The sequence below is a fragment of the Austrofundulus limnaeus genome, unplaced genomic scaffold, assembly GCF_001266775.1.
Source record: "Austrofundulus limnaeus strain Quisiro unplaced genomic scaffold, Austrofundulus_limnaeus-1.0 Scaffold11, whole genome shotgun sequence".
Classification (NCBI taxonomy): domain Eukaryota; kingdom Metazoa; phylum Chordata; class Actinopteri; order Cyprinodontiformes; family Rivulidae; genus Austrofundulus; species Austrofundulus limnaeus.
In genome coordinates, this window is record NW_013952413.1 from 3917901 (window position 1) to 3929626 (window position 11726).

Below are 11726 nucleotides of genomic sequence, written 5' to 3' on the forward strand. Positions count from 1 at the left end.
GTGCGGGTGTGTGTGTGTGTGTGTGTGTGTGTGTGTGTGTGTGTGTGTGTGTGTGTGTGTGTGTGTGTGTGTGTTTATCAAACCCAGCTGGCTCCCATTTGGCCAGGAATGAGTCTGCACCTCTCAGAGGCCTGCGCCTGTTTGCTTTGAAGGCCTCTGTGTTGTCCCTGTGTGTGCATTTATATATATATGTAAATAGATATGTGTGTGTTTTGAACAAAACAAAAACAGCTTCATTAGTGGACTGCATGATGTCTTTGAGCACATAAAACACACAGTTTTAGTTATAGAAACTGACTTTATCATGCGTATCTTCTTAGGTATTCGTCTTAAAGAGACATCTCCTCGTGCACGTGCACACAACACGGAGCAACGCAGATTTCAGGTTTCACAAGCGTTCACATAGACCCCTAAACAGCCATGAGGGGTTGGATTTAACTGCTTCCAGATGGAAGGTTTAGCACGGAGCACACACCAACACAGAGACAAAAAAATCTGGCTTTGTTGAAGTCAGCAAAACTCCTAATTAATTGTTAGTAGATGAGAAGTTAACATCTCAATAAGTATGGAACTAAATCTCCTGATTTCTGATATAATGTAAGAAAAGTATGAAGCTAAAGCAGTATGCTCACCTACTGTGTTTATAAAGTAGATTTGAATATTTCTCAACTATATGTCTGTTTGTTTTGCAGATGTGGCCTACACCTACACTGAGCCCCTAATATTGCGGGTCAACGGCACCCCCAAACGGTTGTTAGATGATGATCATGATGGAGTCACTTGCAATCACAAAGCCAGCCTCTCACATTCAGTACTTCCAACGCCCAAAGGGAGTGTTACATGTGAGTAAAGCACACACTCATATTCACACACTGAGACACGCTCACAAAACCTGATCAGAGCTTTATTTCCATTACTGATCTCTGGTCAGATGACTCACATTATCCTGACATTTAACAAATATTTGCTCACCCTGAGGAAACGGGTCAAGTGTTCAAACTCACAAACTATCTATGTTTATAGCTGTTTAAATGGGGTATTATGCAAAATCGACTTTTTCCAAAATCAAAAACATGACTCATTCATGCATGTTTGAGAAATCCTTGAATCTCCGGTGGTAGCCATGCGGAGCTGCCTGAACACTTCCTGGTACAAAGCACCGCCTATTAACGCAGAGCTCCGCCCTGGAGCTCAGTCTGCAGCCGAGCTCCTGCCCCACAGAGGACCTCTCTTACTGTGGGATAAATCTTGTGCCAGCAGGAATTGAATTTGAATTGCTCAGATTGAATCTGAATGTGCAAAATATGAAATGGAATGTATTGGTTTAAAAATGAATTTCACTAAATTGAAACCAAATTTAATGATTTGAAACTGAATTTAAATTTTTGTATCTGAATGAATTTGCTTTGAAACTGTATTTTGGTTTATTAAAAATTCAGTTTGACTATTTTCACTTTCATTTCCATAATTCAATTTCAATTCCAAAAATCAGATTTTTGTGTCACACATCCTGGTCTTTGAGAAAGTCAGCCAGAGTAATCAAACACAGATCCACAGATTTATGTTTCACTTTGGTGAAGTTTCCCTTCTGTATGTAACAATTTAGTTAAATTTATTTTCAAACCAATGCATTCAATTTCAAATTATGCACATACAGAATCAATCTGAACAATTCAAATTCAATTCCTGCTGGTACAAGACTTATCCCATAAGTACTCTCCCCACAAAGTATTGTTGTAAAGACGTGCTGAAGGGGGAGTGTTGAAATTTCAAGGTGTTTGGATAGGCTGTGATGCCACACCAAATGTATTTTTGTTCTAAACAGTATTTTCATGATAACTAAAAGTAACATAGTTACTTGATTGTGGTACAGAGTTGAACTACAGTATGTGCCTGGAAAATACATCATACTCCCCTTTAAGGAGAGTCACTGTTAGCAAAATAAAGGTTGATTATTCCTTGAGGAAATGCAGAGTATATCATGAAGATGACCATCAGCTACTGCCACAATCTGCTAAATTAGCTGAGTTATAGCCATTTTGTGTTTTAGCTAAGATAAACTAGATGACCACCACAGCTAGAATGTTGGTGAGGTCAAAAGTTAATTTGATGTGCATTTAATGATTACTCCGAGAATTCCATTCAAATCTTTATGTGTTTTTTTTTTAGATATATTGCAAATCGTACAGAAAAATATACACAGGCAAAAACAGTATCGTCTTTTGACCCTCAGCTGCGAGCGACAATAACCGAACACACAATCCAAATCTGCACTTTGAGTTGCTGGTGCATATTTTTCTTGTTTTCCTACTTCCTCTGTTTTCTGAATCATCTTTCTTCCTGCCTTTCTTTGTCCACACACGAATTGTTAGGGTGTTGCCATTTAACAATCTTCACAAGTTTTGAAGGTGTGCATGAGTCATAGTCGTGCCGATTAAAATAAATTAAATATTAAAAAGGCAAAATCCGGATATAATTTTCAGTAGGTTTGTTCCACACCTCTGCTGCCTGCTGATCAGAATCAGTCATTTGTAGTTTCAAACCACGTGGCCTTACTCACATACACAAGCTCTTTTTTAATTTTTTGTCTAGATTAAATGCAAACAAAAAAATGAATTTACTGAAAACCACTGTCGAGTTGCAGACTCAAGGATACAGACGTTAGAAAACAATGACGCACACAGACTCACACTGATTCACAGCTAAGCACCCAGCCCTCTGCTTCCTGTTTACACTGGCCCATGCATGTCCACACTACCTGAATGGTTAATATATTTTTAGTCCAATAATTTGTTAGAACATTGTTACTAAAATGCTGAAACATCCTTCATCCTGTTCTGAGTCAAACAATATAAATGTTTAAGTGTTTCACAACAGTAAAAAAATTTTGTGTTTCCTCGTTAGCTTTCAGGTTTACCCACCTCAAGAACTGTTGACTCTCATTTAAACATCATCAGTCCCTGTTTATATTAAGACATAAGCTAATTGAAACATTTCTTTGAATCACTTGTGTTGAGAAACGTGGAGCATAAGAGCCAGTAAATCCCACCTAAGGAGAAAAGTTTGGATTATCGGAGTCCAGCTGTGTTGTTGTTGGAGTTAGTGGCAAAACAAACTTTAAATGTGGAGAGCTGTTAGGATATTACAATTAGAGAAAAAAAAGGTTTTGGGTTGAGTCGGCTTTACCCACAGTTTGGTCTTGTGAGAGATAATTAAAGTTAAAATGTTAAGTTAACTAATTAAAGGGGAGTTAAGTAATTTAGAGCTTTTTCACCATAAGAAATGAAAAACAAGGAGAAAATCAGAGAGTAGACCAAACCTGTTAAAGGTTTGGGCCTATTTTAAACAGGAAAACAAAGCTAAAATACTCCTCAGTAAAAACCAAATTAGCTCGCCACAATAGTGCAACATTATTAACAGCTTTGCACAAACAGAATGCTGATGTGTTTCTGATTGGAACTACATTCCTGCAGTAAACAACAGGTCTTTATAAACAAACCAACAAACAGATGGAGTATCATCATGCACATGCTGGAGCAAAGTGTTGTAAAAAGGTTTCTTTTTTTTCTAAGATCCTGTCCGGACTACTCTAGATATCTTTTAAAACAAAGATTGTTTTGCTTTTTGCTGCTTTTGTACCTCTGATTCACATGCAAACAATTTTTGGCGAGAAAAAAAGTAGATTTTTAAAAAGGAAATATGCTAAATCCACTTTTTAGCCCTCAAATACATTTTATTGTGTACTTAGAATCTCTAGGAGTGCAGAAAAGTTTAATTTAGTCTCTCCTGGTGCTGTGTAAATATCTTTATATTCTGTTTAATTCATATTTTTCAAGTCATTCAGTTTTCTATATTCCCTATTATGTTTTTTGAACAGTAAGACCATAGTATTTGCTGTGGAACTACTAAACAAGGTCATAGACTTCCGGCCCACCAATTTCCATGATTCAGCAGATCCCATGTCTTTATTCTCCTGTGACTCTGGGTCAGACTCTGGCTCCAACGAATAAGGCTGGATGGACCATTATACCTCTACTGTCAAACTATAAAAATAGGGCACGATGTGGGGCAATTTGGATTTAAAGAGACAGCCTTAAAATGAGTTGATCTGAGACACACCTCAGAAAAGGGGCTAAAATAAGGACATTGTGGAGTTACAATAAGGAGGAATTCAGACCAAAGCATTGCAGTTCCACTTTAAATAGACCCCAGCTGAATGATTTAGATATGAAAAAGAAGAATTAAAAAGCATGATATGTCTCCTTTAATATGCCCTGAAAACAAAAAGGTAGCTGAAAATGTTGAAGTTTGGCTTTCTAAAAAAATAATAATAGTAGTAATGGACTGAATAGATGTTTTGTGATGTGCAGGTAAAATGTGCAAAGGAGTGAGAAAAATCGGGGGCGGAGCAATTTTTATTGTAGTTCCAAGTAAGGGGGCATCCAAAAAACAATGTTGGGAGTTGCTGGTGTAGCACGTTTATATTTAGCACATACTCAGTAAATCATTAGAGCACTTGATTACAAAATGGTTTATTAGAAAAAGCCATAGACTTGAGTTATTTACCTTGTTATAAATTCCAGCATGATAATAAATAAGCTTTTATTTACTCATGTAAAAGAACATAGAATCTCAGTTTTGAATGTTTATCTGTAAACAGGATTTGTGCCATCAGCATTTTTTTCACTGTTATAAAACTACATACTCATTTAACAGTGGGTCCAGAGTAAGAAAACTGCATTGGGAAATTTTATAGCTCATACTGTCCACTTTCCAGAATCTCCCAGCTTTTCATAAATCACGGGCACCCTGTCTCGTTTCACTGATGAGCTGCATCAAAACACCTAGAAGTTTTCTTTGCAGTGTTGCGTGATCGCCATCGCTCGCTTTTTCTCCCTCATGTTACGAATCCTGTGGTTTTGTCTCAGACAGGCACAGAGAGGCTCTGTCTGTTGCTCCTCCTTGATGTGCTGTCCCAGTCAAACGTCTGAATCCAAGCCAGAGGTTACACAAGTACGCTATGCCATTCCTCCACCGCATTTTTTTTATTTATTTATTTTTTCTTCGCTTTGACTCCACTTTGAAATAAAAAGAAGCTCAGTCTAATTCTCATAAACTGTGTTCTGGTTTGCCATTTGTTCCTTTTTGCAGATCAAGCTCTCAACACTGATAACACCCACAAAATTCTAGGGAAGTTGTCTCATGGCTTAACCGCCGACCTAACAGCGCAGTAAAAAGATTTAAACCCTCCAGAGTGGCCTAAATCTGTCCTTCCTGTTGTTTGCAGAAAAAGAAGGGATGGTTTAAGACAGTGAATGAGTGATGAGCGACAGGAGGAATTTAGAGGTTTTATAAGCTGACATCTGAGTATGTGTTAGATGACTGAAAGTTTTTTTTTTCTTTCTTGGGAGACCAGCCATAGGTGACATCATAATAGCTAGTTTGTGGTGACTGAATAACCTGCATTATGGGCAGGAAATGGATGTGAATGTAGTGTATAATGCACTGAGTAGGTGAGTAAAAGTCTGATGTGTACCTATTCTGTCTGACATGTGTCCAATCTATTTTTAGACTCATGCTGAAAGACTGACATATTAGAGTTTTGTTGTTTTTCCTCCATTGATTTTTTTTTTGTATTCCAGTAAAATCTGTAAAACCCAGCAGCTCAATATGCTCTTCTGGGAAGATTATGCAACAGTTGTGGACAAAGTGTACCATTGTGCACAAGGCTTATCATATATGATCCAAGACAAACTAAATAAACTTGAGAACCTTCAGAGAGTTTCTATTTGCTTTTCTTCAGAATTACATGTCTGTTTCTCCAACTTTTGTTTCTGTCTTCTTTTTTGTTTTGTCTGCTCGAACCTCACTATCAGCACTTTAAATGTGGTCTGTGTCATTTACAAGCAATAACTCAATCATTTGTGTACATTATCTGGCTGCAGACGTTATAAAAAAAAGCGATGACTCAGGCCTGCGGTGAGATCAGCGGGCCCGGCGACATCTGTTTAAATGCGCACGCTGGCATGCACCAGAGGGTGTTTGTGCGAAGAAACAGAAGCACAAACAGCAAATAGCCCCGTCTCACGGTGATGACCTCACAGATGCAGTATGCCTCTGACTCTGAGCCCATGACGAGCTGTCTGAAAACAATGTGCAGAGAGTGTGTGTGTTTGTGTTTGAGCACACACACACTGAACCACACCGTGCTGGGTGATGTCATGAACAGACTGTTGTCTTTGACGTCAATGACGCAGCAGGATACACATGTTCACAGATGTTAAACTGCTCACGGTCTTAACTGGAACAATAAGACACATGCAGTTAATTACTGATCGCAGGAGCCTTTGTTGTATAATACTTTTCTGTTGTTTTTTTTTTTTTACATTTTTACTATTTCTAATGAATGAGATGGGCGTAGGAGGGGCTCAGAGACACGGAAATATGCCTTTGAGAGGAAAAAAAACTGCTTTTGATTAACTTGTTGCCATGAAGTTTTGCAGTAGTATAAGATAACTCTTGATTAGCACACCACTTTAGTGTAAGTGACTTCTCTGGCTTTTTTCTGCTAAATTTGCATGCCACCACATTTAAACTTGGGTTCTATTTGCTGACAAGCAACAGAACACAACTGAGACAAGTTTATTTATTTATTTTCCCTTTTTTATGAAATCAGAGGTGGTGACACGATTTTCACTGGAACATCTTCTAAAGTTTCAAAATCATGAGGAACCAAAGGCACAAGCAAGGCATGTGGCATGTGTTTCACATGTTAACACTGAGTCAGCATTCAGACTGGGTTTTTTTGTAGTTTCTTCCATTTGTTTTTTTTTTTTTTTTTTGCCATGCTTCTGCTTACTTTGTACTGTTTTATTTTCTCATGTATTCAGTTCAACCATTTTGCTCCTTTTAGTTAATGTTTTTGCTGCTTGTGGCTAATGTGCTACACCATTTAGCTTTCAGATAATTCTTTGCACTTTTAAGGTTTTAATTACCACTGTGATTTTTTTCAGCTTCATTTCAGCTTATTTTAGCATCTGCTCTGCTTGTTTTTATTTTAACAACTTAATTTCAGCTTCTTCAGCAAAAGTTTGCAAAGTCTTTCAGCACTCAACATTCACACTGCATGTTTGGTGAAAAGTCAATTGCTCCTCCTCCTACAATTCTGTTATTGCAAGTATGACTCCGCCCCCTGTGAGCAAAAGGTGTGAATCAGGGCCCCAACGACAACCAACACAGAGAGGGAAAGAAAGACAAAAACAAGGGGACGTTGAACCCCCGCTTGCACTCACTACATACACAAAACGAAACACCAAATAACCACAGCCGAAGCATCCAAAATGACCCTCTAACACATTCTCATGTCGGACTCGTAACATACAGTATTGACGCGTCCGTCATTGCCGCCCGCAGCTTTTCCGGGTTGCGTCACAGGATTAACGGTTAACTTTAGGGTCTGTGGTCACGGATAATGGTTAATTTGAGAGACTGGGGTCATGGATAGGCTGTACATAGCTAATATAGGTTAAATTTAGGGTCTGGGAAAATGGTTAACATGAGGGATCAGGGTTGTTGGTTAACTTTAGGGTCTGTGTTCAGGGACTCGTCCTCCTCCGCCTCAGCTCGTACAGAACGGGTCAAGCGTCAATATGTTGACGCAGGGGGCATGAGTTTGGGCTCGACCCTCTTTGCCTATGTGGAGGCAGTGCTTATAAGGCTGAGTTCACCTGAAACTCATCAGACTGAAGAAGTCTCTTGGACGAGAGACGAAACGTTTCACTAAAGAAGAACCCATCCAGATGACCTACTTTTTTTTTCTTTTTGATCAATTTAAAATACTTTAAATTTTCTTATATAAATGACAGTGTGAATTCCTGGAATTACTGATGATTATTACAATATAAGAGTTTACTAGTGATCAAACAAATTGTCCTGTGTATTCAATTCAATTCAAAAATACTTTATTGATTCCAAAGGGAAATTAATTAACAGTTAAGTTACAGTTCAGAACACCCATTCAGAAGAAGAACAAACATAGGAGAACATTTGGCTAATTTTCAAAATCAGTGGGCACAAAGCGTAGAATTTTTCTCAATTCAGTCAGGTTTTCTTTAATTTGTAACAGGGAGGTGTGTCGTGCTTATTATTTACAGCAACTTTGTACTCTGTCATTACAAAATGAGCAGAGAAGTCAGAAGATAGCATACCCCCCCCCCCCCCACACACACACACACACACACCCAAAAAAAGGAACAGAAATTTCGAAAAATGTTAATTAGATAAATGATTTATTTAAAAAAAGTGCCAATTGCGACTTTTGGCTTATAGCAGTAAATTCAGGTTTTAATTATATTTTTTCTTTACTAATATTCAGCTACAGTACCTAGGTAAAAGAGCTCAAGAACCCCTAAAGGTTTAATCCTGCTTGGCTATTTATATGTGTTTTCTTAAAAAAAGGCCTATACGTTCTTCTTCAAATGTTTGTACATATTTTCCTCTTCATCTATCAAGTGAAATTTAAACAAACGAGTCAAGTCAAAGACACGAAGGGAGGGTTTTATGTTTTTTGGTGTGAAAAGACTTTTTGCAAAAACAACTTCCAGAACTTTTTTTGTTCTCATGTACCTGTAAATGTCATGCATCTTCTTTTCATGACTCTCAGCTACCGCCACACCGTATTTTAGCACAATATATGCAAAATACATTTAATTATAGCCATTTTTCTGTTGGTTAATTTTAGCTAGCTGTGGTGGACATATTGAAAGTTCATCAGTTGTAGATGTACATTCAATGATTCCTTTCTGATAACTTTATTAAAATTTGCCTGCTATTGTCTAGATATTTTGCTAACAGAAAGACAAATAAATGAAAGCACACACAGCCATTGACAGTTACATTGTCGCTTACTGATCAGGGTTGTGGTGATAAAAAGCAAAGGATTAAAAAAAACTGACAGATCTGTAGCCTTTTCCACAGAGTCCTTAACTTTTTGACAGAATGGTTTACAGTAAAGCTGAACAAGCAAAGGTTCATGTTGCTTTTGTTATCAGATCTTTGCCTACAAAGTATGGAACTTTGCCTGAAAATTGGCAGCTGTTTTTTTTAAAGAATTTGTTTCATTGTTTCTCAAAATCTTTGGACAAAATCAGACTCCTGCTTGTATTGTTTTATACTGTATTAAAATCCAGCAGTTTTGTTCAACAATAATTTAACTGACATGATTTCAACAAGAAAGTGCAACAAAACAGTCAGTCAGCTGCCCAACCTGTGAAATTGTTTATTTCAAATAATACTTAATGTGTTTTTTTTACAGCCTCAGGTTATTATAGTCAAATTCACGCTAAGTACTTGTCAGTGCTGAAGAAAAACAGTCCCAATCTGAGAGATAAGCCCAGAGGGGAATCAGATGGAAAATTACAGGCACTTAAGAGTCTGAGAGGATTTAAAAAATGTTGCATAAATGTTTGGAATCAGTTTTTCTTCTGTCTGATGAGCTTAGTCAAGGTCTTCTCATTAAGGGCCGCATCTACAAGAATGTGATTATTATCAAAGGCAAATGTGATTACATTCTTGCATATGTCTGTTTTTGTGTGTTCTTTGTCTGATAGCAAAATATCACATGAACCACTGACTTACAGGGTGAGTCAAAAGTCACAGGATGCCCTTTTATTTCTGAAAGAAAAGGGAAAATGACATATCTGAATATCCCAGCAAGTAATAGGTGAGAGGGGCCAGGGGTGTCAAACTCATTTTCACTGAAGGTCACATGAGCATCATGGCTAAAGGGCCAGCCGGAATTAACTTCAACGTTTTGTGTTTGACTTTGACTTCTTATTGCTAAGGCTGAGCAGCGCTAACAAAACATACCAGAGCTCTACGTGGTATTTCCTGCATAGAAACAGCATTTTAACATGTCCTCTTATAAACACTGAAAAATATTACATGTGAAATAAATGATACAGAAATACTATTAAAAGTAAAAATAGAGAGTTTTACTCACTGTTGAGTCGTGGTGAGCATGGTGCTATCTTGAATGCTGAACTCTCCCACTGGAGAGGCATTCCAGTTTAAGTTTATAACTTATAAGTGGGAAATCCCCACTTCTCAGTGCAACTGCAAAAATAGCTGACAAAAATGCAGGGAAATTGAGATTTTACATGTCAAATTTCATTGTCTGCTGCATGGCTACTTTTGAATCTTGTGCACATCTACTTAGTGCTGGGATGCTGTCATTTTACAGATAAAATAATCTACGTGCGTTTTGGGAGATGTAGTTTATGATTAATGCTTTAAATCAGCTTATTGTAAGACATTAGTGCATCTTTGAAGCTGTCTGGGACCACACAAAAGGCCGTGGCAGGCCAAATATGGTTGATGTGTGTTTTAAGATATGTCCAGAACATGACCACTATCTTGAAAGTTGCCAAATCAAAGCCAGATTTTCCCTTTTCTTTCTGAAATACAGTAAGGCTGTCCTGTTATTTCTCACTCACCCTGTATTTGAAAAACAAATAAATCAGAAAGTAATTAGTGGATATACATTTACAACTGATTAACTTTTGTACTCAGTCTTTTTCACGATAGCTGCCAACCGACCATGAAAAAACACACTTCATGTGTTGAACTGAGCTCTGGTGTTGTAGTGGCTGAGCACTGTCACTAAATCATACGTTGCTTAAAACTTTGGCATTACCTATTAGAATCAACTCTGTTGGCCTGTTAGCAAAATATTTCAAAAACACTGGATAGCTTTTATAGTAAGTAGTCGTTGGATGTTCATCTACAACTGATTAACTATTGAAGCCAACCCAGTTCAAGATGATCTCGGTTAATTAACCTTCTAAAGCTTTAACAAAGAAGGCCTAAAGCAATAAGTTCTTACTGAGGGAAATACAGTTTCTGTCTGCATTCAGAACTTATTGAGGGTTGATTATTAGCAACGAGTACTTGGAGATATTTGTGATATTTGTTTGGTCAAGAGGCAGATCAGTGAGTGAAGGCTTGATCCATCCTTTCTTCTTTTGCTGTTTATTTTAGAATTTGAGATTTTAAAACAACTGTTATAAAGAAAAAAAGTACATTTTTTTATCCTAGATGTAAGGTTTTTCTTTGTGTGTGAAGTTTAACACTAGAACTGCAGAAGCAGACAGTTATGACTCATTCCAGCAAAGCAAAGAAAGAAAAAAACTATTCTTTTTCCTGGGGAGGGAGGGATGTGTGTAAGTACAGGGTGTCTGCTAACCAGGAGTTAGAAATGAAAGGTGTGTAAATGGCAGTGAGCTGCTGCGTTTAAAGAATGGTGAGTCATTCATACTCCCCCACTGGCTCAAAATAACTGCAAACATGCACGTAAACAACATAAACACATAATGACAGAAAATGCATCAGCGCTACACACACTCTGACACACACTCACACACACACTGCGGTTTCCCTGTCTCATCATGTTAATGCCTCGGTCGCTTTGCTTTTTATTTGCAGTTATTTTTAAGCAACTTCCATTGCTGAATCATTGTGTTTGTGAGTCACGCCCGTGCACCATCCTAATCCTAAAAAATGCGCAAGCAGCAAGTCTTCAACACTTCTTTTCTCTCTCTTTTTTTTTCATTCTTCATTTTTTCTGTTTTACTTGCTTCATGGCAGACAAAGGGGCCTTGTTTTTCTCTCTCCTCAGTGTGTGTGCATCTGCAATGTGTGTGTGTGTGTGTGTGTGTGTGTGTGTGTGT

At 37.7% G+C, this 11726-nt stretch overlaps 1 protein-coding gene across 2 annotated transcripts in view; it reads left to right on the forward strand.

Annotated features, from left to right (window-relative positions):
* Positions 1–11726, forward strand: part of mdfi (MyoD family inhibitor) — a 39668-nt gene that overhangs the window by 21720 nt on the left and 6222 nt on the right. For both annotated transcript variants that reach the window (XM_014002077.1, XM_014002078.1), the window contains exon 3: positions 693–842. In XM_014002077.1, the coding sequence (XP_013857531.1) occupies positions 693–842 (150 nt within the window). The remainder of the gene's footprint in view (positions 1–692; positions 843–11726) is intronic.